Raw genomic sequence first — 26701 nt, forward strand, 5'->3', positions numbered from 1 at the left:
AGCTGAAGCAGAAACGTTAACAACCATTAAGCAATACGAGGGGCTGTTCAAAAAGTTTCCACACTTTTATATTTTCGTTGGAAACAATTAAAGCGGGAGGAGCAGTAATTGGGCATTAAAAAGTTGGTACAATGCTAGGAAAATTACATCACAAAGGAAGGTGACTTTGTAGAAGAGTGATGTCATTTGTTTTTGAAATTCTTAATAGAGTTAAAAAAAAGTGCAGAAACTTTTTGGATGTCCCTAATATCTGGATGAGACATTGGGGCAGTCCTACGGTGGGCTGGCGCCCTGCCCAGGGTTTGTTTCCTGCCTGGCGCCCTGTGTTGGCTGGCATTGGCACCAGCAGACCCCCCGTGACCCTGTAGTTAGGATATAGAGGGTTAGATAATGGGTTAGGCGGAGTGGTGGCTCTGAGGTTAGGGATCTGCACTGGCAAGCGGAAGGTTGCCGGTTCGAATCCCGTAAATGCCAATAGGGACTCCGCTCTGTTGGGCCCTTGAGCAAGGCCCTTAACCTGCAATTGCTGAGCGCTTTGAGTAGTGAGAAAAGCGCTATATAAATGCAAAGAATTATTATTATTTATTATTATGGATGGATGGACATTGGGGCAGCTTTGCTGTTAGCTAAACAAACAGGCTTGATGGGCCGAATGGCCTCCCTCCTCTCCTTTGTCAGTTTTCTGTGTTCTTATGGTCTGTCCATGTCAAACCCACACTCAGTATATCATACAATTCCAGAACATGTCAGACGGGCACTTTGTGTTGATGTGCCATAGTGTCACAAGGGGTCACCATTATCCCACCCTGCCTACCGATTGCCATTTTATGATTACTTGACATGACTTAAACAGACGTGCTAGTCTAATCATTACCATACCCATTGGCGCACCTACATTTTTGGGGATCTGAAGCTTGAACTGTTATGGGGGCCCCTTTACAACTAGCAATGAGGTCTGGGTAACCACGCTTCTCTTCTTGAGTGGCGTTGATCCACGACAAATTTTTTAAAAAATGTATCCACTACATCTCAGAGTTTGTTTAAAACTGCTGTAGTGAATTACACTACATTAATATTATTTTTTTAAAAAAAAAACCCTCCAAATACAGTAGATACTCAAAACCTTTATTCGATGTAGACTAAAGTCGTTTCTGGGGCCCTGAAGCTTAACGTTCAATAATTTCATAGTAGATCTGTTTCTGACCACGTCGAGCCACTCTGCTCTTCGTGAAATTTACACCATGTCTTTGTCATAGATTTTATGGATTCTATAGATATAGAGACTGTACGCATTGCCAGGTGTGTGTGCATAGAGGGCAGCCTATGGGCTCTAATGACTGTAATTCCACAGCCGCACCAGGGGCTGGCGCTGTGCCTTAACATCTTTCTGTCTTTCTCCCTCTGCGGACTGGATGACTGACGGCTAGAACAGCTCTGATGTCACTTCTGGTGTCCATCCACCTGGACCCGCCCCTTCCTGCCGGGAGGACTGAAAGCTGGGAGCCCCGCCTTCTTTGGCAGTTCTGTTTTGAACTCGCGTCTGCAGAGATTTGTGTGTGTTTGTTGGACTTTGACTGCATCCAATTATAGAGGGTGGCCGTCTTGGTACCCCAACTCTTTTTCGTTGTAAAACAAAGAGAGGACAACATGTATGTGCTTAATGTAAATGTGAAACACAAACGGGGGTGCAGTAGGGGGGGCTGTACTTGCAACAATAGAACAATCTGGATGAGAACGGGCCATTCAGCCCAACAAAGCTCACCGGTCCTGTCCACTTTAACTCTTTTAGGGCGGATGTTGACTTTTGGGCAATAATCAGCTGTTAACGGCAACAACTCTCACTGTCACGTCGCAGGCATTCCCTCTCTGCTCGGAGGAATGTTAGACTCATTGACTCGCCATCTAATCCTTGCGTGTGTGTGAGTTACAAAATGTAAACAAGGCAAGATGGCACCGACATCTCACGAGGGAGCGAAGCGAGTGCAGAAAAGAAAATACTCAGCAGACGATGTTTTGCACATTATCGCTGAGTCGGACTCTGATTTTTCAGAATCTGATTTTGTTGACGGTGATCAGGAGATCGAGCAAGAGAGTGAGGAACTGGCATCAGCTGATCGGACACCAGCCGATGCCGCGCCAGCTGATCGGCTGCCAGCTTAGCGCATTCACGTAGCTGACGCATCTACGGCAAGGTTTGTGTGGGAGGAATACCCAGACATTGATCCGTGGGAGCCAAACTGGCGACTGGACTTCACAAGACAGCATGGCTTGCTGTTGGACTACTTCAGGCTGCTCTCTCCTGATGCTGCTTTTCAGCTACTGTCAGGCGAGACAAACAGGTATGCACAGCAATTTTTTGAATTGCTGGCTGTGCTTGCACCACCTTCTCATTTTTCAAAGAGGAAACCCACAACAAAAGATGAGATGAAGGGCTTTGTGGCATTACAAATAGAGATGGGACTGGACTGGTGATATCACTTGTCCCAGACCCAGCCGGGATGCCTGGACGGTCCCCGAGATGGACGATACCTCCCCTGGGCCACGAGAGGGCAGCCGCCCAGGTCTGCTTGTGGGCCACTGGACCGGAGCTGGGATGCTCATCCCTACCGGAGGACGTGGCCACCACCAGGGGGCGCCCGGACGGTTATGAAATCCTGGATGGCAGCACTTCCACCACACCAGGAAATGGCGTCAAGGGGAGCACCTGGAGCCCATCCGGGTCAGGATAAAAGGGGCCGCCTCCCTCCAGTAGACGAGCCAGAGTTAGGAGGAAGGAGACGGAGCCTGTGAGGAGGGGAGTGGAGGTCAGAAGAAGAGAGAAAGAGAGAAAGGAAGAAAGAGAGGAAGAGAGTTGTTGGAGGAAGGCATTGTGGTGCTGTAACGAAATAAAGAAGTGTGCTTTGGACATTCTGGTGTCTGTCTGTCTGTGTCCGGGGGTATGCTTTCCACAATCTTCCACCGACATGCCCCAGTGTGGCGGAAGTGCCGGCTGCGTACCCGGAAGCACTCCGGGTGTCCCCGCTTCTCTTCCCCCCAGCACTTCTGGATGTGGTGGAAGTGCTGAGGTCCAGGGCCCCCAAGGCATCGGGGCGCCCCCTGGCGTTGACCACGGGTCCCTACAGGGTTGAGCTTCCAAGCTCTGTACCCGTGGTCCCCATAGCAACCAGGGTGGTCGCCCCCACGTGGTCTGAGGTGGGTGTAAGCCCTCTTCCGGTCCACCGGGGCGTCCCGGCTGGGTCACCCCCTCCAGCCACCTGTGACAAACTTCAGGGAGTATTGGTCCAAATGTGCTTTGTCCCCTGGTGGCTTTGGACAGGTTATGCCGCGTGATGATAGGTACGTGATGCTGCAAATCCCAACGGGTGAGCCAGGCTATAACCCCATGTAGAAAGTTCAGCCCCTGCTTGACATTGTGGAGCCAACATACAAACAATTTTATCAGCCTGGCCGTGATTTGTCTGTGCAGGAATCTATGATAAAATAAAAGGGACGCCAACATATGCCAGACAAGCCCACAATGTATGGCATAAAGGATTTTGTACTGGAAGAAGCAAACTCTGGTTTCTGCCTGAAAGTAATTACATATCCAGAAAAAAGAGAGAACTGTCCCTTGACAAGTCCAGTTGTGCCTGAGCTCCTTCAGGACTATGAACATTTGGGTCATGTTGTGTACATTTGGACAATTTTTATACCTGCCCAGAATTGTTCATGGAGCTACAGAGCAGTGGAATTGGAGCTTGTGGCACAGTGAGGGTGAACAGGAGACACAGGCTAAAGAGGAAAAGAGGTGACAATATGGTTTTCATGAGGGCAGAAACCTTGGTGGCATTGGCATGGCACAATGTCAAACGGGTGACTTGTCTCTATACAGTACACACTAACAATATATGTGAGAAAGTGCAGCAACAGACAATTGAAAATGATACACCAGTGCAACACGTATGGTAAGGAGTGCAACGTGGCAATGACTGCAATGGGCTGCTTTGAGCGAGATCAGACTGTGCAGGACTTTACTGTGTAACGTGTATGTGACATCATAGAGTATGCAGGTTCATACAACATGCACGACAGTAACAGTTGTCAAAAGTAAATATTTTTTGCTGATTTGATATGTGAAACAATTGCTTTGTGTTCTTTTTTAAAAAAAGTTAGTTTCTGGAAAAATATTCAACCCTGGGAGAAAAGAAACAAACAAAACAATTAGCCCTAAAAGAGTTAAGTCGAGTTTTGACGGGCCCTAAAGTCCTACTGTCATCACACTGCTACATCTCTGTGGTTCTCACAACTGTTCTAGTAAACAATTCCAAAATCTGGATATGGAGCACCTCAACTCCATACTTGCTGCTACAGAGTGTCCTTCAGACCTGATCCCAGAGTCATTTTAGACCTGGGAGTGGTTCTTTAAATTTCCACAGGGACACCAGGCCAAAGATCCCCACCAAGAAGGAGCCCTGTTGTTTCAATGGTCCTTAAAGAGTCAGGTCTCACAAGCAACCTCACAGCTGTGTGCACAGTGTGAGCGACAGTGTGGTGCCACATGTTATGTTCTGGGATTGTGTGCCATCTGGTTTGTTATCAGCACTCACATGGAAGTGCAAGGAAGAGAATGCAGTCTCAAGGAAAAGGAGGAATGTGAGTGTTTTGGACCTCACAAATAGACGAGTGACTTGTCTGTGCCAGGTGCCCTAAAATGGATGGCCAGTTGGTGAAAAGAACAAAAAAGAGCCTGCAGCATTCTGGGATAAGATCTTCTGGTTAGATGAGACAAAGATGAACCTGGATCAGAGTGATGGCGGGAGCAAAGTGTGGAGATGAGAAAGAACTGCCTGAGTTCCAAAGCAGACCACCTCATCTGTGGTTTGGGTGTTATGGCTTCTACAGGTCCTGGCACACCTCTTCATTGATGATGGCAGTGGCACAATGAATTCTGATCTGATCGGGCATTTGATTTCCTGATCTGATGACATCTGATCAGACATCAAACATCTGATCTGCTCGATTTTGAGTAAATGCCTCCAAACTCACTGGACGCCATTTCATCCTACACCAGATAATGAGCCAAACACACTGCTGAGGCAACACAGGAGTTTATCAAAGCTAAAAAATGGGAAATTCTTGAATAGCCAAGCCAGTAACCCGATTTCAACCTAATTGAGCAAGCCTTCCATATGCTGAAGAGAAAACCTAAGGGGACAAGCCCCCCTGAAACAAGTGGGGAGCTGAAGAGGCTTTGCAGAGCATCACCAGAGAAGACCCTCAGCTCATGTTAATGTCTGTGAATCACAGACTTTAAGCAGTCATTGCATGTGAGGGATATGCGACAAAGAACCAAATATGACGACTGCTTTAATAGACCTGCCATTGCTGTAATGCCAAACATTAGGGTGCCCTGAAATGGGGGGACTGTGTAGAAAAAGTGCAGTGTGACCGAAATGTGTGCAAATGTCCTTAAACGAAAGACTGCAATGTGCACTTTAATCACAATGTCCTAAATGATGAATTTGTAATTTGAAACTGTGGAGCAGAAGGGGCACATCAAGGAGATGTGTGTTGGTCCCAAACATTATGGAGGGGTTCTGTAAATAAAAAGTGAGAAGTTCATTCATTTTCCACTATGGGTGTGAAACGTCACACAGACGCACTTACCAAACACAAAAAGCTTGCACTTGCACTTGGCCTGTCCCAAGCTGTTCTCCACCACCAAGGTGTACTCGCCACTGTCTTTGAGGCTGCAGGTTGGGATGGTGAGTGTGCAGACGTTGTTTGCGGTGGTCTGCCAGAACTTGGGGTTTTCCGATATCTTCACTTCGCCTTTGTACCAGGAGACCTGGGGTTGCGGGTTGGCCACAAAAGCGCAGCTCATGGTGCAGTCATGGCCCCGGCATACGGAGTGGTCCTTTAGGGGCACGACGAACTCAGGTTTGAGCGACAGGTCCTTCCTCACGTATTCTTTCATGTTCAGCTTGAAATGTTCTGTGGACGGCAAGAAAAATCAGGTCTGTTAACAAGGAGCCATCAGACACGAGTAAGTTGTGTTATGTGACACCACATGGTGTTTTAAATGGGGCTTCTGGAAGTCAGACACAAGCCGGGAGGAAGCACACTGCAAAACATGAAATCTGAGCAAGTAAAAAGTATTCCCAGCGCATTACTTTTTCCACATTTTGTTCTGTTACAGCCTTATTCCAAAAGGATTAAATTCATTTTTTTCCTCAGAATTCTACACACAACACCCCATAATGACAACGTGAAAAAAGTTTACTTGAGATTTTTGCAAATTTATTAAAAATAAAAAAATTGAGAAAGCACATGTACATAAGTATTCACAGTCTTTGCCGTGAAGCTCAAAATTGAGCTCAGGTACATCCTGTTTCCCCTGATCATCCTTGAGATGTTTCTGCAGCTTCATTGGAGTCCACCTGTGGTGAATTCAGTTGACTGGACATGATTTGGAAAGGCACACACCTGTCTATATAAGGTCCCACAGTTGACAGTTCATGTCAGAGCACAAACCAAGCATGAAGTCAAAGGAATTGTCTGTAGACCTCCGAGACAGGATTGTCTTGAGGCACAAATCTGGGGAAGGTTACAGAAAAATGTCTGCTGGTTTGAAGGTCCCAATGAGCACAGTGGCCTCCATCATCCATAAGTGTAAGAAGTTCGAAACCACCAGGATTCTTCCTAGAGCTGGCCGGCCATCTAAACTGAGCGATCGGGGGAGAAGGGCCTTAGTCAGGGAGGTGACCAAGAACCCGATGGTCACTTTGTCAGAGCTCCAGAGGTCCTCTGTGGAGAGAGGAGAATCTTCCAGAAGGACAGCCATCTCTGCAGCAATCCACCAATCAGGCCTGTATGGTAGAGTGGCCAGACGGAAGCCACTCACTCCTTAGTAAAAGGCACATGGCAGCCCGCCTTGAGTTTGCCAAAAGGCACCTGAAGGACTCTCAGACCATGAGAAAGAAAATTCTCTGGTCTGATGAGACAAAGATTGAACTCTTTGGTGTGAATGCCAGGCGTCACGTTTGGAGGAAACCAGGCACCGCTCATCAGCAGGCCAATACCATCCCTACAGTGAAGTATGGTGGTGGCAGCATCATGCTGTGGGAATGTTTTTCAGCGGCAGGGACTGGGAGACTAGTCAGGATAAAGGGAAAGATGACTGCAGCAATGTACAGAGACATCCTGGATGAAAACCTGCTCCAGAGCGCTCTTGACCTCAGACTGGGGCGACGGTTCATCTTTCAGCAGGACAACGACCCTAAGCACACAGCCAAGATATCAAAGGAGTGGCTTCAGGACAACTCTGTGAATGTCCTTGAGTGGCCCAGCCAGAGCCCAGACTTGAATCCGATTGAACATCTCTGGAGAGATCTTAAAATGGCTGTGCACCGACGCTTCCCATCCAACCTGATGGAGCTTGAGAGGTGCTGCAAAGAGGAATGGGAGAAACTGGCCAAGGATAGGTGTGCCAAGCTTGTGGCATCATATTCAAAAAGACTTGAGGCTGTAATTGCTGCCAAAGGTGCATCGACAAAGTATTGAGCAAAGGCTGTGAATACTTATGGACATGGGATTTCTCATTTTTTTTATTTTTAATAAATTTGCAAAAATCTCAAGTAAACTTTTTTCATGTTGTCATTATGGGGTGTTGTGTGTAGAATTCTGAGGAAAAAAATGAATTTAATCCATTTTGGAATAAGGCTGTAACATAAAATGTGGAAAAAGTGATGCGCTATAAATACTTTCCGGATGCACTGTACATGGGGGCCAAATTAATATAATTTGTATAATTAACCTAACAGGCATCTATAGAGGTTCATCCAGCCATCTCCTGCTAAATCCAGTTCAAGAACATGAGAGGGTTGTGGGTGGGCTGAAGCCTATACTAGCATCATCGAGGGTAAGGCAAAAACCAGCCCTAGTCATGGCCCCCCCCCCCCCCCCCCCCCCCTCTCTGACACACATACACACAAAGACACACACATTTAAGGCTAATTTAGAAAAGCCAATGAACCTTACAAGGCATCTTTGATCCATCCATTCATCTAGCCAGCCAGGTGGGACTGCCTGTGATCTTTAAACTTACTTAACTCAGCTTAGGGTCAATTTGGTCTCTGCCTATCGGATAAATATCAGGTGTAAGGTAGGAATCAACCCTGGACCAAAGTGCCAGTCCATCATCACAGAGCCAACTCAAATCACATGCCTACATGGACCAGCCTTAACTGAAGGGGCAACATTGAAGACTCATTCATGAACACTGTCAGCAAGTCAGTCTGGCGTGGAGCCATTTGTCTTAGGAGAGCTATCCAGTTGACCATCTGTCATCAACCCTGCTGAATCCAGTCTAAGGACTGGGTGGATGTACTACAGCCTTTTCCAGTACCACTGCGTGCAAGGCAGGAAGTAACCTTGGACCTGAGCAACTCTCTGTCTCACACACACACACATGCACACACACACACACACACACACACACACGCACACACACAAGGCCAATTTAGAGTAGTCAATTAACCGAACAGGCATTGTTGGAGATCTAGTCAACTAGCAATCAATCATTAGACCTACTGAATCCAGTTCTGGGTCATAGGAGGGGGCTGGAGCCTATCCTAGAAACATTAGGTGTATAGGCGAGAACCTCATCCTGGACAAGATGCCAGTCCATTAGAGGGTTCACTCAAGCACATGCCTACATGGGGCCAAATTAGTATAGTCAGTTAACCTAACGGGTACCATCCAACCAACTCCTGCTGAATCCAGCTCATGAACACGAGAAGATTAAGGGTGGGCTAAAGTTATACTAGCATCATCGAGAGCAAGACATAAATAGCCCTAGACATGGCCCATTCTCTCTCACACACACACACACACACACACAAAGACACACATATAAGGCTTATTTAGAATAGCCAATTAACCTTACAGGCATATTTGCCCACCCATCCATCAATCCATCAATCCATCCATTCATTCATTCATCTAGCCGGTCAGGTGGTTAGCCTGTGATCTTTAAACTTACTTGACCCAGCTTAGGGTCACTTTGAGCTTTGCCTATACCATAAATATTATGTATAAAATAGCAACTGACCCTGGACCAAAATGCCAGTCCATCACAGAGCAGACTCAATCACAAGCCTACATGGATCAGTCTGGAAATGCAAATTAACTGAAGAGGCAACGCTGAAGAACCATTCATGAATTTGTTCATCCAGCCAGTCTGGGGTGGGACTTGGCTGCAACATATGTCTTAGGAGAGCTATCCAGTTGACCATCCGTCATCAAACCTGCTGAATCCAGACTAAGGACTGGGTGGATGTAAATCAGCCTTTCCCAGCACCATTGGATGCAAGGCAGGAAGTAACCTTGGACCTGAGCAACTCTCTCTCTCTCTCTCTCTCTCTCTCACACACACACACACAAGGTCAATTAAGAATAGTCAACTGAATAGGCACTGGGTGGATGGTCTGCAGCCTATCCCAGCACCAATGGCCAAAAAAAGCAGAAAGCAGTCTTAGACAGGGGCCAGTCACACACACACACACACACAAGGTCAATTTAGAGTAGTCAATTAACCGAACACGCATTGTTGGAGATCCAGTCAACTAGCAATCAATCATTAGACCTGCTGAATCCAGTTCTGGGTCATAGGAGGGGGCTGGAGCCTATCCTAGAAACATTAGGTTTATAGGCAAGAACCTCATCCTGGACAAGATGCCAGTCCATTAGAGGGTTCACTCAAGCACATGCCTACATGGGGCCAAATTAGTATAGTCAGTCAACCTAACGGGTACCATCCAACCAACCACTGCTGAATCCAGCTCAAGAACATGATAAGGTTGGGCTGAAGTTATACTAGCATCATCGAGAGCAAGACAAACAGCCCTAGACATGGCCCACTCTCTCTCTCACACACACACACACACACACAGACACACACATATAAGGCTGATTTAGAATAGCCAATTAACCTTACAGGCATATTTTCCCATCCATCCATCAATCAATCCATTCATCCATCCATCTAGCCGGTCAGGTGGTTAGCCTGTGATCTTTAAACTTACTTGACCCAGCTTGGGGTCACTTTGGGCTTTGCCTATCCTATAAATATTATGTATAACATAGCAACTGACCCTGGACCAAAATGCCAGTCCATCACTGAGCAGACTCAATCACAAGCCTACACGGACCAGTCTGGAAATGCCAATTAACTGAAGAGGCAACGTTGAAGAACCATTCATGAATTTGTTCATCCAGCCAGTCTGGGGTGGGATTTGGCTGCAACATATGTCTTAGGAGAGCTATCCAGTTGACCATCCGCCATCAAACCTGCTGAATCCAGTCTAAGGACTGGGTGGATGTACAGCAGCCTTTTCCAGCACCATTTGGTTCAAGGCAGGAAGTAGCCTTGGACCTGAGCAACTCTCTCTTGCTCTCTCTCTTTCATACACACACACACACACGCACACACACACAAAGCCTATTAAGAATAGTCAAGTAATTGAACAGGCATCTTTGGAGATCCAGCCAGCTAGATGTCAATCATCAAACCTGCTGAATCCAGTTCTGTGACATAAGAGAGTCATAGGAGGCAGCTGGAGCCTATCCTAGAAACATCAGGTGTAGTGGTGAGAACCAACCCTAGACAAGGTGCCAGTCCATTACAAATGGCACTCAGATGCACATCAATGCATGGAGCCAATTTAGAAAAGCCAATTGACCTAACGATTATCTTGAAAAATCCACCCAACTATCCAGGCAGTCATCATCACACTTGCTGAATCCAATTCAGGGACATGGGCCGCAGGGTTGTTTGTCTGCAGCTTGCATCAATTGCCATCAAGCCCCATACTGACCTGACAGGAGTTTTTTGGCAAAACATTTAGCCAGCATGGACAGGGTCATGGAAGGTCAGAATCTGCCTTAGACACTTCAAGTTTAAAATGTTCAGTACATTTCCCGAGTCACGCCATGAGTAAAACGTTTTTTGGAATCCATACAGCCATGTAGATCAAATGTTTTCATTTCCCTGAAAATATGAAAGTGGTCTCTTTAGACGTGTCTCACCTTTCTCTTTAGCGATAACGAATGGCTCCTTTGAGTCCAGAGGGTCGCTGTCTCCAATGTTATTCCGGGCAATCACACGGAAGAAATATTTGCGGCCGGGCAGCAGGCCGGTGACGGTGTACTTATTGCCGAAAACTCGGTCAGCAGCAGTGAACCAGGTGGCGGTGCTGGCGTCCCGCTTCAGGATGATGTAGTGGGTGTGCTCATCCTGACCGATGTCGGGAGTGTGGTCCCACTTCAGAGTGACCGTATTGGGGACCTCCTCCTCCAGCTTCAGGTTGGTTGGCGGGCGTGGAAAATCTGGAAATGAGATACACAGCCTTAGTCAGTCATCCAGGCTGACAGAAGATTCCATTTCACCAGGTGTCTGTCTGTTGCTAATGTCTGAAATGGAGAGACTGGGGGGAACCAGCAGCTTATGGAAAAAAAAGACACGGAAGAGTGAAACATCTTCTGCCATTTACAGTGTGTCATGTGTCACAAGTGGCATTGTGGCAAAATGTTAGCTTCTTAAGCAAATCCAGAACTAGAAAGATCTTACAGAGCAAGGCAGATGGGTCCAAAAATCACACATCCCCTTCAATATGGTACCCTGTCCCAATATATATGACAGTAAAGCAGGAGAAATCTTAGATGGTACAAGAGTCCATCACAAGACACACCCAAACAGTCCCCCAGGGAGTCTTTCAAATATGGGAGGACATGATTAATAAAGTATCTATCTATCTATCTATCTATCTATCTATCTATCTATCTATCTATCTATCTATCTATCTATCTATCTATCTATCTATCTATCTATCTATCTATCTATCTATCTATCTATCTATGTCACCCGTAATGGTTCACAGTGAGCAATCAAGACCGTGTCCATCCACTCGGTGGCTGCAATGTCCCCTGCTCCGGCACCATGATGATCTCAGAAAGATCAAAACATCTAATCCTGAACTGGCCTGTTGCAATTCAGGCCCACAAGGAGACAAACCCCACCGAGCACCATCAGCACACTCCAACACCAAGCACATATGAAGTCTTTGAGGGCTGAACATGTTTTCAGTTTACTGAAAAACACACAAAAGCAGTGGTTTCTCATGTAACTCAACAGAAAACAACTGTTGCTGCGTGCTGTGGCTGCTGTTAGCACCTGTTCACCATCTCTGGCAGCAGTGGCTGCATGAGGGGGGTCAGCTCGATGGCCAGCAGGAATGCAGTGGTGGCATTGACAGTGTGACACAATCTGGCTTTTTGTAAGTGGCGGTCCTGCCAGGCGAATGCTGCTGTAGGCGCATCAGCTACACAAACGTGTTCAGCACCACAATCAGCTGGGGGCCAATCAGCTGATGCTGGGACCTCACTTTCCTTTTTTCGATTACTTGTATCAAAATCGGAGTCCGACAAGTCTGAGTTACCCACGTAGTATTTTGCTTTTGTGTATTTGCTTTGGTCTCTCGCCAGATGTTGATGCCATTTTTAGAGGTTTAGAGGTTGCTCTTCAGTATTTGTGCACATGCAGGGAATCGAGGTCAAACCAATGAAGCTAACTTTCCTTCCAGCAAAGAGAGTCAAACTACAGGTGCATCTCAATGAATTACAATATCATCAAAAAGTTAATTTATTTCAGTAATTCAATTCAAAAAGTGAAACTCATATCTCTCTATATAAAAAAATCCTGGGACAAGATGAGACTTTGTTCAAGAGATTTTTTCAAATCCCGCGAGTTAAGACTTTGGCCAATGAGATTTTTTCAAGCCCCGCCCTCCTCTCAATCATATTCAACCACGCCCACGGTCCTCTCACCTCTCATTCGCGTGAATGCTTTTGTCAGACACAGTTCCTGCTCTCTCAGCTCTTAGAAATTTTAACGTTTTCCTCATTTTAAGTTCCCAATTAAAGAAGACCCTTCATCGTGAAGGGTTATCAATAGAAAAAATGAGTACACGGGAAATCCTAGCACCGAGAAACGATGAAGTCAAATGAATTAACACCAAAATTGTGGATCGGTTAAACGGCAAATTGGTTAAATGCGTATCAATAGACTATACTGAAACAGTTGGTGGTGATGGTGCGGAAGATGAAAAAAACAACTTACAATATCACGAAGAACATCTAAAATCATTAACAACGTCCGGTCTTCTGATAGAAGTTGATAGAAGGATGGATCCAAGAAAGGTAATGAAGTACATCTTCAGGGGATAACATTACACAACAAAGGAGATCTTGATATGCCATTAGTATTTAAACATTAACAGTTTCCTGTTAAAATAGCTTTGGCAAACACAATTAACAAATCTTAGAGCCAAACATTCGAAAAAGTCGTTTTATTTAATAGAGAGAAAGAAACAAAATCCACTCATGGGCAGTTATACGTCACGTTGTCATGATGAAAGTCCAAACACAGAATTAAAATATTGACAAAAATGTAATTTAACAAAATTTTTTACTGAAAATTTAGAGTAAAAGTGTAAATGTAAACAGTATTTGTGTCCTAATTTCAAAGTCAAACAGAACAAAATCGTATTATCAATGAATAAACATAATTTACTTTCAATTTATTACGTTTTACTATTTTTTACTATGGTTAATTACTTGCTCTAATGTAAAATAATTAGGTGGGCTAGAATTCAGTATTCTAAAAGAAAATGACATTTCGGTGTGTTGCTTAGTGTAATGGGCTATAAACCAGTGCTTTAAAGAAAAGGCAGCATTTCTGGAAACTTCTGCTACAGGTTATTGCTGATGGCTATCTACAGGACACAAATATTTACCTGTCTTGCTAAAGAGTCACCTGCTTTGAATAGTCAGACTGCTTTGATTTTGTATCTTATCTACACACAATGTGGGGATACAGAACTGTTTGCTTCCTTGGAAAATTAACGAGTTCTGGGGACATTGGTTTCTAATCCAGTACTCAAAGTAAATGTGTTTACACTATTTGTTATACAGAGTAAATTGGCTTGCACCATTGTTTTCACTGATTACCATGTTCATCTATGCAGAAATTGAAGCATATATATATTTCTGGGAAAAGGAGAATAAAAGTAGAAGAGAACAGAGAAGTATGGTCTGAGACTCGGGACTGCTGTCTGTTTCTTTTATGTTTTACACCATATTGCTGTGGCTACACCCTGTAGCAACAGTGACTTGTACCTGGCCCAGGTTCCCCTAGGCCTGAGGTCGGTAACACATATACTGTAATATATAACCTCTGCTCCTTAGGGACAAGCTGACAGAGATGGGAGTAGATTTATACCTGGTGGCATGGATCGTGGACTATCTTACAGACAGACCTCAGTATGTGCGTCTCGGGAACTGCAGGTCTGACATTGTGGTCAGCAGCACAGGAGCGCCTGCTGTCACTGTCCTGCTCCACTGACAGACTGAGAAGATCATTCCTCCCCCAAACTATGCGACTCTTCAATTCCACCAGAGGGGGTAAACGTTGAACATTATTCAAGTTATTGTCTGTTTTTTACCTGCATTTTTTATTACTCTTTAATTTAATATTTTTTGCTGCTGGAGTATGTGAATTTCCCCCTGGGATTAATAAAGTATCTATCTATCTATCTATCTATCTATCTATCTATCTATCTATCTATCTATCTATCTATCTATCTATCTATCTATCTATCTATCTATCTATCTATCTATCTATCTATCTATCTATCTATCTATCTATCTATCTATAGTCCTGTTCAGCCTATATACATCGGACTTCCAATACAACTCGGAGTCCTGCCACGTGCAAAAGTTCGCTGATGACAATGCTATCATGGGCTGCATCAGGAGTGGGCAGGAGAAGGCGGAGTGGTGGCTCTGAGGCTAGGGATCTGCACTGGCAATCGGAAGGTTGCCGGTTCGAATCCCGTAAATGCCAATAGGGACTCTGCTCTGTTTGGCCCTTATGCAAGGCCTTTAACCTGCAATTGCTGAGCGCTTTGAGTAGTGAGAAAAGCGCTATATAAATGTAAAGAATTATTATTATTAGGAACCTCATCAAGGACTTTGTTAAATGGTGCGACTCAAACCACCTACACCTGAACACCACCAAACCAAGGAGCTGGTGGTGGATTTTAGGAGGCCCAGGCACCTAATGGACCCCGTGATTATCAGAGGTGACTGTGTACAGAGGGTACAGACCTATAAATACCTGGGAGTGCAGCTGGATGATAAATACTGATGCTCTATGCAAGAAAGGAAAGAGCCGACTATACTTCCTTAAAAGGCTGGCATCCTTCAACATCTGCAATAAGATGCTGCAGATGTTCTATCAGACGGTTGTGGCGAGCGCCCTCTTCTACGTGGTGGTGTGCTGGGGAGGCAGCATAAAGAAGAGGGATGCCTCACACCTGGACAAACTGGTGAGGAAGGCAGGCTCTATTGTAGGCATGGAGCTGGACAGTTTGACATCCGTGGCAGAGCGACGGGTGCTGAGCAGACTCCTGACAGTCATGGAGAATCCACTGCATCCACTGAACAGGATCATCTCCAGACAGAAGAGCAGCTTCAGCGACAGACTGCTGTCACCGTCCTGCTCCACTGACAGACTGAGGAGATCGTTCCTCCACCACACTATGCGACTCTTCAATTCCACCCGGGGGGGTAAACGTTAACATTATACAAAGTTATTGTCTGTCTGTATACCTGCATTGTTATCACTCTTTAATTTAATATTGTTTTAATCAGTATGCTGCTGCTGGAGTATGGGAATTTCCCCTTGGGATTAATAAAGTATCTGTCTATCTATCTATCTATCTATCTATCTATCTATCTATCTATCTATCTATCTATCTATCTATCTATCTATCTATCTATCTATCTATCTATCTCTCAATATCTATCAAAATTCAATATCTCAGAAAATTAGTATAGCCAGTATAGCCAGAGGGCTTAACCCCTTCACCGCCCTCTGCCGGATATATCCGGCACCGCTGTTTTAATGCTAACGCCATACTGCCGGAATTATCCGGCACATTTGCCTGTGGTTATATGAATGCCTGGCAAGTAGTATAACTGACGGTTTGGCGTGGGTATTATTACTACGTTGTATTTCGACAAGTCTGTGGTTGTTTTGGCCGGTCATGTGACGTGATTCGCATGTAACAGCTGTGAATATGGCGAAACGTAAACTGACTTCAAGTGAGGCTTTGCAGGCGATTTTGGACAGTTCTGATCATGATTGTAGCAGTTCTGAAGAAGATTTTAGTGACAGTGATGAGCAGCAACGTGCGCTGCATGATATTGTGAATGAAGACGCATCGGATGACGGCGCTGAGTGGGTGTATCCCCAGCATCTCAGCTGGGCTGCTGCCCGTGGTGAACTACCTTTTCTGCATTCGTTTGAGGGAACATGTGGCTTTATTGTTGATGTAAACAATTACACTGCTGAGCAGTTTTATGAGCTGTTTGTGTCACCTGATTTGATCAGACATTTTGTTCATCAGACAAATCTGTATGTAGCACAGTTTATTGAGAAAAATCCCAATTTACCTCCACATTCCCGTGTTCGTGCTTGGTTTGACACTGATGAAAACGAAATGAAAAAATTCATTGGGATTTTGATGTTGATGGGAATAATCAGAAAACCAGATATTGAGATGTACTGGTCTACAGATCCTATGTATGCAACACCTATTTTTGCAGCTGTCATGACACGTAACCGATTCTCTTTGCTGCTGAAATTCTTTCATTTGAATGACAACAGAAACGAGCCAGATAAGAAAGATCCAAACCGCGACCACTTGTTCAAGCTACGTCCTTTGATTGATCATTTATTTGAAGCATTTCAGTTGCCCTACATGCCAGGACCGTCAGTTGCAGTTGATGAAAGTTTATTGTCGTGGAAGGGCCGCTTACAGTTTCGACAGTATCTACCATTGAAAAGGGCACGGTTTGATATCAAGATGTTTTGCTTAGCTGAGAATTCAGGTTACATTTATAGATTTCGTGTATACACTGGCAACTTGCACAACATTTAGTGGTCAATACTGCTTGAATAAATGTAAAAAATGTAAAAAAAATGTAAAAAAGTAAAAAAACAAAAATTGTTCAGATTTCGCCTGGCTTGGGGAATATTTAGGGAGTTGGCGGTTAAAGGGTTAAATAAGAGAGTAGTACCATACCAGGACAGGGGGTGGCGAGCTGCACTAACTTTCTCTCTCTGTCCTCTTCAGACTGTCCTCATGAAATCCCACTAGGTGCCGGAACCATTAATGATGTCACTTCCGGTCTCAACAAACATCACTTCCGGTTTCAGTCCAGATGACGTCACTTCCAGTCATGGCCTTTAAAACCGCCATTTTACCAAAGTCAAATCAGTTCTGTTTTGGGCATTGTGCCATGCACAACTCTTGGAAAAAATATCCATTTTGCAGCCAGGAATATTATACGGGTGACTGCCCCAAACCTTTGATGTTTCCTGTGTCTTATTGTGACACCCCCTGTCAATGTAAATGAATATCTGCTGGTTTATTCCTAATTGATGGCCTATACAAAGGATTCTCATTCCCAAAGTGTCACACAAGAAGCATCTCATGATGGGTGAAAGCAAAGAGTTCTCTCAAGACCTTCACAACCTTATTGTTGCCAAACATTCTGATGGCATTGGTGACAGATGTCTTTCTAAACTTCCGAATGTTCTAGTAAGCACCTTTGGGGTCATAATCTGGAAGCGGAAAGAACATCATTTCGCCATAAACTGGCCATGACCAGCTGCTCCTCAAAAGATTTCTGAAAGAGGAGTCAAAAGAATAATCAGAAGAGTTGTCCAAGAGCCAAGGACCACTCGCCGAGAGCTTCAGAAAGACCTGGAATTAGCAGGTCCAGTTGTTTCTAAGAAAACAATAAGTAACGCACTCAACCACCAATGGCTCTGCGCACGCTCACTGCGCAAGACTCCACTGCTGAAGAAAAAGAACATTAAAGCTCGTTTAAAGTTTGCTACACAACATTTGGACAAGCCAATGAAATATTGGGAGGATAGAGTCTGGTCAGATGAGAGCAAAACTGAACTCTTTGGATGTCATTGCACACACCATGTTTGGAGGAGAAATGGCACTGCACATCACCCCAAAAACACCACACCAACAGTGAAGTTTGGAGGTGGGCACATCATGGTGGGGGGCTGTTTTTCAGCATATGATACCGGCAGACTTCATATAATTGAAGGAAGGATGAATGGAGAAATGTACTTGGACATTCTTGATAAGAATCTGCTGCCATCTGCCAGGATACTGAAGATGAGATGAGGGTGTGACATTTCAGCAAGACAAGGATCTCAAACACACAGCCATGGAAACTCTCAATTGGTTTCAGAGAAAGAAAATAAAGCTGCTAGAATGGCGCAGTCAGTCAATCAGCCGACCTGAATCCAATTGAAAATCTATGGAAAGAACTGAAGCTCAGAGTTCATTGAAGAGGCCTCTGGAATCTTCAAAATTTCATGACAGTTTGTGTGGAAGAATGGGCCAAAAATCACACCTGAGCAATGCATGTGACATACAGGAGGCGTCTTGAAGCGGTCATCACCATCAAAGGCTTTTCTACTAAATATTAAGTAAATTTCAGTAAGTGTGTTCAATACTTATTTCTGGTGTCATTCCACTTTATTACACATAATTTAACTTATGGACTTATTTGTTTTGATTTCTTTGCATGTGTAGATTAATCCTAACATTAGCTTCCACTGTTATGTTGATGACCCCCAGCTCTATCTCACTAGCAAACCTACTTTTTCCTTTCCACCCTCCTCGCTTATTGATTGCATAGCAGAAATCAAATCCTGGTTTTCTTCAAATTTTCTTAAATTAAATAACAAGTGACAAAACTGAGGTTCTCCTCATTGGTACAAAATCAGCATTATCCAAAACTGATCATTTTTCATTTGTTATTGATAATTCCTCTTGTATTATCCTAGTATTTCCCTCTACTTACTTCAAGGGTAAAGTGTACTTGTCAAGTTCGTTATGGGGTTGGTCTACTGTTGCACTTTAAGATTAACACACACATACACAGCGATACGCATACACACAGACCCTAACCACATCATGAATGACACACACACAGCTGATTAACCTCTAGCACTTTAAACCAAACAAGTGCCTTAGGAATAACACAGCCTGTCACTCAGCACTTAAAGAGACTTACTTATTATCGGCACGAACAACATACGATGTTTTAATGATATCTCAGACCTAAATATTACTTTTAGTCTCCAAGAATACATTTAAACATACAAAAGCTCAGCATCCTTGACTATAGGCCATTTATCAGCCAAGAATGCCTTTCTTCATGTCCTGTTCCCTACTATTGGGTGGAGCGCACACCCTCAGCCTTAATAAACCTCGCAGCACGGAGCGCATGGCAAACCTTCGGCCGCACTGGGTGCTCAAAGAAGTCTACCTTATTATTTCAATCATACTAGACATTAAGACAAAGCGTAGAAAGTTAAAAGCAGCACTGTATTTATTACAGGAATAATAATAATACCACTGGAACAAAGAATAATGGAAAATAGGACTGATAGAAAAGTCTGGATATACTGTATATAGTCTTTAGAAAAAGCTTACGAATAAGTTACAGATGACAAGGATGAATGTTGCAGGCCGCTTGTGATATTAGCACTTGTATTTGCTCATGATGCTTTTCTGACGAACAGATGGAAACGGTCGCACATTGACGTCGCTCTGTCCACCTCTGACGTCTTCGTCCCTTCTTCTTCCTCCCTCCTTCCTTACTCACTTACTTCCTTACTCACTATATTGCTCCTCAGACGAGGCATATTTATTCTAAAATTGTACTGGGGGGTTTTGCAAGATGTGCTTGTTAGATATTCTGATTGGTTGGCTGTTAATGTGATGAATGAATTCACTCTCCGTTTTCCCAAACAATACAACTTTTTTATGTTTTCTGAGGTGTCGCTATGTCTTCCTTTCCCAGGCTGTAAAATAACTAGATGTCCAACCTTTCTCAGGTTATAAAGTAATTGAGCCACCAGCATGTCTTCATTTCTATGTTGGAACAGCTGTTTTAAAAGTGAGATATAACTGGGAAAAAGACATGCTTTGATTTCTCCTGAATGTAGTTCGTCTATTGTCTTGTCTTGAACAAAATATAATGTAAATATAAACCAAAATGTACAGATTTTGTACCCCACAACACCTCTGTCTCCCCTTCCGCACAGGTTAAGAGTCTGTGTGTCATCCTTGACACTACTCTGTCTTTTCAGTCCCACATCAGTAATATCTCCCGGTCTGCTTACTGTATTTCCACCTGTGTAACATTAATTGTATTCGCCCCTCTCTCACTCCCCACACCACTGCTATCCTCCTTCATAGCCTTGTCACCTCTCGTATGGATTACTGCAATTCCCTTTTCTTTGGTCTTTCTCACAAATCTCTTTATAAGCTTCAACTGGTCCAGAATTCAGCTTCCCACCCACATCATTACTAGAACCCCCTCTACTCACCATATCACTACCATCATGCAGCAGCTTCTCTAGTTTCTAGGTAAGTTCCGCATTCAATTCAAAATTCTCCTGTTAACTTTTAAGGCTCTCCACAACCTCGCCCCTCCATATCTGTCTGACCTCCTCTATGTTGCCATTCCCTCCCACACCCTTAGATCCTCTTCCTTCATCCACTTGACTGTCCCCTTCGTCACCTCATATCACCAGCTCTGGAACTCACGACCATCTGAGCTTAGAAATATTGAATCATTCTCACTTTTCAAATCTAAACTTTACAAGCCATGTCATGAAGAACCAGGACATGCACCAATATGTACTGCTTATAACTCAAGGAGTGTCAAAGGGCCCCCCATATAAAAGAAGACCGACTGACTAAGGCTTCATATGCTGTTACCTTTATAAATTTGCACAGGAAGCAGAAGTTGCAGTTCATGAAACATCACAAGAAATCGCAGCAATGTGTACTGCTTATAGATCACGGAGTATAGAAAGGCACTATATAAATTAAAGACTGATTGACTAGGGTTTCACATGATATTCCCTTTACATATATTTTACTGGAAGCAGAAGTGTACCACATAAAATATTACAATAAATCACTGGAAGAACCATAACATGCAGCAATGCATATTAACTCATAGATCGATGACTGTTGAAAGACACTATACGAGAAAATGTAGATTAATTGACTTGGGTTTCAAATGGTATTCCCTTTATATATATTATATATATATATATATATATATATATATATATATATATATATATATATATATATATATATATATATATATATTCATGGCATTCGTAGTCTGAATCACAATCTGATTGTATGGGTGGTTACCTACTTACGCTTGTGGTTGGTCAGCAAGTCGGCTAACATCCGCCACGGTACTCTCTTTCAGTTGCGAGAAGCAGATCATGGTTGAAATAGTTTTACTGTCAAATAATGCAAAGAGTACGCGACACGTGTTTCGCCCTAATTCTGGGCTCATCAGGCGTACACACTCACTGCATCCCCTCTCGGGAATCAAACTTCGAACATCAGCACCAGAGGCAAAGCCCCTAACGCTGCGCTACGGCGTGTGGTTTGTTCATTTGACAGCATGTAGATCGAGGTAATTACATTCATGGCATTCGTAGTCTGAATCACAATCTGATTGTATGGGTGGTTACCTACCAGGTAACGCTTGTGGTTGGTCAGCAAGTCGGCTAACATCTGCCACGTTGCACTCTTTCAGTTGCGAGAAGAAGATCATAGAATGGTTGAAATAGTTTTATTGTCACATGCCGTAGCGCAGCGTTAGGGGCTTTGCCGCTGACGTTCGAGGTTCGATTCCCGAGAGGGGATGCAGTGAGTGTGTATGCCTGATGAGCCCAGAATTAGGGTGAAACACGTGTCGTGTACTCTTTGCATTATAAACTATTTCAACCATATATATATATATATATATATATATATATATATATATATATATATATATATATATATATATATATATATATATATATATATATATATATATATATATATTCATCCATCCATTATCCAACCTGCTATATCCTAACTACAGGGTCACGGGGGTCTGCTGGAGTCAATCCCTGCCAACACAGGGAGCAAGGCAGGAAACAAACCCCAGGCAAGGCGCCAGCCCACCGCATGGCACACACACACACACCCAGCACAATTTAGAATCGCCAATCCACCTAACCTGCATGTCTTTGGACTGTGGGAGGAAACCCACGCAGACACGGGGAGAACATGCAAACTCCACGCAGGGAGGACCCGGGAAGAACCCAGGTCTCCTAACTGCAAGGCAGCAGCACTATCCACTGCGTCACCGTGCCGCCCATTGTTCTAAATTTTGTATTTTATTTTTTTTTATTATGTGTATTTTATCTATTGTTTGGTGTCCTTAAATGTTTAGAAAGGCGCCTATGAATAAATAAATAATAATAATAATAATAATAATACATTTATTATTATTACTTGGATTCTTACCGACATCTGGTGAAAATGTCATGTCAGTAGTCCCATTAGAAATACATTTACTGTGAAATGAATGAACTTTACAATGAGTGGTGTATTAACAGCAGAGTTACAGACAGACATTGTTCCCCTGACTTAGAAGTTCTGTCAATCATTTGCAGACCATTCTATTTACCGAGAGAGATAAATGTGGTAATTGTGACTGCTGTTTACATTCCGCCAATCGCAGATGTTAGTACAGCTCTAAACATCCTGATAAGGGGCCACATGAGAGGTTGGGCATCAAACTAAAAGAAGTGGGAGTTCATGGTGAGGTTTTTAGATGGGTGCAGAATTGGCTCAGACACAGGAAGCAGAGGGTGATGGTACGAGGAACCTCATCAGAATTGGCTGACGTTAAGAGTGGTGACCAGCAGGGGTTAGTTCTTGGGCCGCTGCTAATTTTAATATTGGCACCCTGCCCAGGATTGTTTCCTGCCTTGTGCCCTGTGTTGGCTGGGATTGGCTCCAGTGGACCCCTGTGACCCTGTGTTCAGATTCAGCGGGTTAGAAAATGGATGGATGGATGGAAATGATTTAGATGATTTAGTAACAAGCTGGTTAATTGTGCATATGATACCAAGATAGGTGGATTAGCAGATAATTTGGAATCTGTTATATCATTATAGAAGGACTTGGACAGCAGACATGCTTGGACGGATTTGTGGCAGATGAAATTTAATGTCAGCAAATGTCAAGAATTACACATAGGAAGTAAAAATGCGAGGTTTGAATACACAATGGGCAGTCTGAAAATCGAGAGTCCACCTTATGAGAAGGACTCAGGAGTCGTAGTGGACTCTAAGCTATCGACTTCCCGACAGTGTGCAGAAGCCATTAAGAAGGCTAACAGAATGTCAGGTTATATAGTGCCTTGATGTGTGGAGTACAAGTCACAGGAGGTTCTGCTCAAGCTTTATAACACACTGGTGAGGCCTCATCTGGAATACTGGGTGCAGTTTTGGTCTCCAGGCTACAAAAAGGACATAGCAGCACTAGAAAAAGTCCAGAGAAGAGCGACTAGGCTGAGTCCAGGGCTACAGGGGATGAGTAATGAGGGAAGATTAAAAGAGCTGAGCCTTTAGAGTTTAAGTAGAAGAAGACTAAGAGGTGACCTGATTGAAGTGTTTAAAATTATGAAGGGAATTAGTGCAGTGGATCAAGACAGTGACTTTAAAATGAGTTCATCAAGAACACGGGGACACAGTTAGAACTTGTTAAGGGTAAGTTTTGCACAAACATTAGGAGGTTTTTCTTAACACAAAGAACGATAGACACTTGGAATAAGCTACCAAGTAGTGTGGTAGACAGTAAGACTTTAGGGACTTTCAGAACTCGACTTGATTGTTTTTTGGAAGAAATAAGTGGATAGGACTGGCGAGCTTTGTTGGGCTGAGTGGCCTGTTCTCATCTAGATTGTTCTAATGTTCTAATTATACTAAAGTAAATAAGCAGCAATAGGCTTATTTCTGAAACTACGAGATACAAGATACAAGAAGTTTATTGTCATATACACAGTAAAAACACATGTTAAAACCATGTAATGAAATTCTTACTTTGCTTGCTCACCTTCATATACAAAGACAGAAAGACAAAAGAAGTATAAAAACAAATAGCAATTACAATTATAAGATTACAAAATAAGGTGCACAGTGCCTGATGACATACCGCAGCTGTCAGTACCATTTACGAGGCTATGAGTCGTGGTTTGGATTGACTTTAACTTTTAGCATTGTTGAGGAGTCTTATTGCTTGTGGAAAAAAACTATGTGACAGTCTTGTGGTGTGTGATTTCACACTCCTGTTGCGCCTCCCAGAGGGAAGCAGCGTGAAAAGCGTGTGTTGAGGATGAGTATTGTCTTTAATTATGTTGCGCGCCCTCCTGATGACCCTACTAGTGTAGATGTCCTGTAGGAAGGGGAAGGTTACTCCAGAGATGTGCTGTGCAGTTTTAATTACACACTGGAGTGCCTTCTTTTCCTGTAAAGAGCAGTTACCATGCCATACAATAATAGAGCAGGTGATAACACTCTCTATTGTACCCCTGTAGTACTAGGGTGTTGTACCGTGATAGCCATTGTGAATGTAGAGAGAAGCCAAGCAAAATGACACCTTTTATTAGCTAATTAAATTTAGTTAGCCAAAAAAAGGTGTCATTTTGCTTGGCTTCTCCCTACATTGTACCCCTGTAGAAACTGATGAGAATTTTGGCTGGCATGCCAAATTTCTTCAACTACCTTAGAAAGAACAGTCTTTTGTGCGCTCGGTTAATGAGCTGTTGTGTATTGTAAGACCAAGTCAGGTCCTCGCTGATGTGGGTTCCAAGGAATTTGAAGATTTTTACTCTCTCCACCTCTGCCTCACTGATGTAAATAGGAGTGTGCTGCAGCATCCTCTTCCTTGGGTCGATAAACATCTCCTTGGTTTTACCTGTATTCAGGGAGAGATTGTTTTCTTGACACCAGGCCACGAGTCCTGCCACCTCTGTCCTAAATTCTGCCTTCACCCCTCCCAGTCATCAACCCTATGACTGTAGTGTCATCAGCAAATTTACTGATGCTGCTGTTGTTCTGAGAGGCCACACAATCATAGGTAAACAGGGTGTTGAGCAGCGGACTCAGCACACAGCCTTGGGGAGCAGCCTCTGCTGATTGTTCTTGTGCCTCCTGTTTGGTTTCCCACTGACTGACTGAGGTCTGTCTGTAAGAAAATTCAGCACCCAGCTGCAGAGGAATGATGTCAGTCCAAGGGAGAAAAATGTATTGCTCACTTTCCATGGGACAACTGTATTGGACGCTGAACTATAGTCAATAAACATATCATTGCTGGTGACTTCAGTCAAGAATGTTTAAAGAGTTGTTCCTAATTTCACCAAGTGTGTGAAGTGCTCTACCAGAGAGTGGGGTGGGGGTGTGTGTGTATATTCAAATATAAAACATCCTTATAAAACCAGAATCTCCCCACCCCACACCACACTTCAGTCAGTCGGACCATCTTTCATTGCTCTTCATCTCAGCGTACACACCCCTCAGGCGGAGGACAAAACCAGTTACAATGACCATAAATATTGGGCTTGAGTGGGGTCTCTCTCAGCTTCAGGACGGTGTTGCGCAGACGGACTGGGATGTGTTTGAACAACAAGACTTAGGGGAATATACAGAAACTGTTCTATTCTACCTGTACATGAAGAGCTGTGCTGATGATGTCACTGTCGTAAAGACGATCCAGGAGTTCCCGACTCACAAACCCTGGATGACAAAAGAAGTACAGACACTCCTCAAAAAAAAAAAAAAAACACAACACCGCCTTTAGGTCAGGTGACAGGGTGTTATGCAATACAGCCAGAGCTAACCTGAGGAGTTAGGGATCAAAGAAGCCAAAGAGGCCTATAAGAGGAAAATACAAGACCACCTCACAGAGGACAACCCACGGTGGGTGTGGCAAGGAAATTCAACACATTACAAACATTCATATATAAACATATAGGTCCTGTTCAGCCTATATACATCGGACTTCCAATACAACTCGGAGTCCTGCCACGTGCAAAAGTTTGCTGACGACACTGCTATCGTAGGCTGCATCAGGAGTGGGCAGGAGGAGGAGTATAGGGACCTAATCAATGACTTTGTTAAATGGTGTGACTCAAACCACCTACAACTGAACGCCAGCAAAACCAAGGAGCTGGTGGTGGATTTTAGGAGGACCAGGCCCCTCATGGACCCCGTGATCATCAGAGGTGACTGTGTGCAGATGGTGCAGACCTATAAATACCTGGGAGTGCAGCTGGATGATAAATTAGACTGGACTGCCAATACTGATGCTCTGTGCAAGAGAGGACAGAGTCGACTATACTTCCAAAGTATGTATCATCTATTCCCCGTGAAATGTGTGCCCAGGCTTTAAATGGTAATGTTGCTCATTGGTTTTTGTGTGTTGAACATGATGGCAAACAGGTTGAGACATTCCTGTAAATCATCTTGTACATATGAAATATGTTTTGTGAATAAATTGTTTCCGCCATTCAAATGTTAACATAATTTTGACTCACCCTGTATATACCCTGCCTTGTGCCTCTGGATTGCTGGAATAGGCTCTATGTGCCATAAGGAACCTGCCATGGATAAGCGGGTTGGGAAGATGGA

The 26701-nt window shown here is 43.8% G+C and overlaps 2 protein-coding genes across 3 annotated transcripts in view; one reads left to right on the plus strand and one right to left on the minus strand.

The window, feature by feature from the left end:
- The window catches only part of tmem86a (transmembrane protein 86A), a 141352-nt gene extending 118411 nt beyond the window's left edge, over window positions 1-22941 (plus strand). Inside the window, exon 4 of the transcript XR_007934194.1 lies at window positions 22835-22941. The gene's annotated coding sequence lies outside the window, so the exon portion shown is untranslated. The remainder of the gene's footprint in view (window positions 1-22834) is intronic.
- The window catches only part of LOC114645641 (immunoglobulin superfamily member 22-like), a 207265-nt gene that overhangs the window by 2358 nt on the left and 178206 nt on the right, over window positions 1-26701 (minus strand). For both annotated transcript variants that reach the window (XM_051923400.1, XM_051923399.1), the window contains exons 21-22: window positions 11068-11367; window positions 5647-5973 (exon numbers count right to left, since the gene is read on the minus strand). In XM_051923400.1, the coding sequence (XP_051779360.1) occupies window positions 5647-5973; window positions 11068-11367 (627 nt within the window). The remainder of the gene's footprint in view (window positions 1-5646; window positions 5974-11067; window positions 11368-26701) is intronic.

This window comes from Erpetoichthys calabaricus, chromosome 2, assembly GCF_900747795.2.
Source record: "Erpetoichthys calabaricus chromosome 2, fErpCal1.3, whole genome shotgun sequence".
Lineage (NCBI taxonomy): Eukaryota > Metazoa > Chordata > Cladistia > Polypteriformes > Polypteridae > Erpetoichthys > Erpetoichthys calabaricus.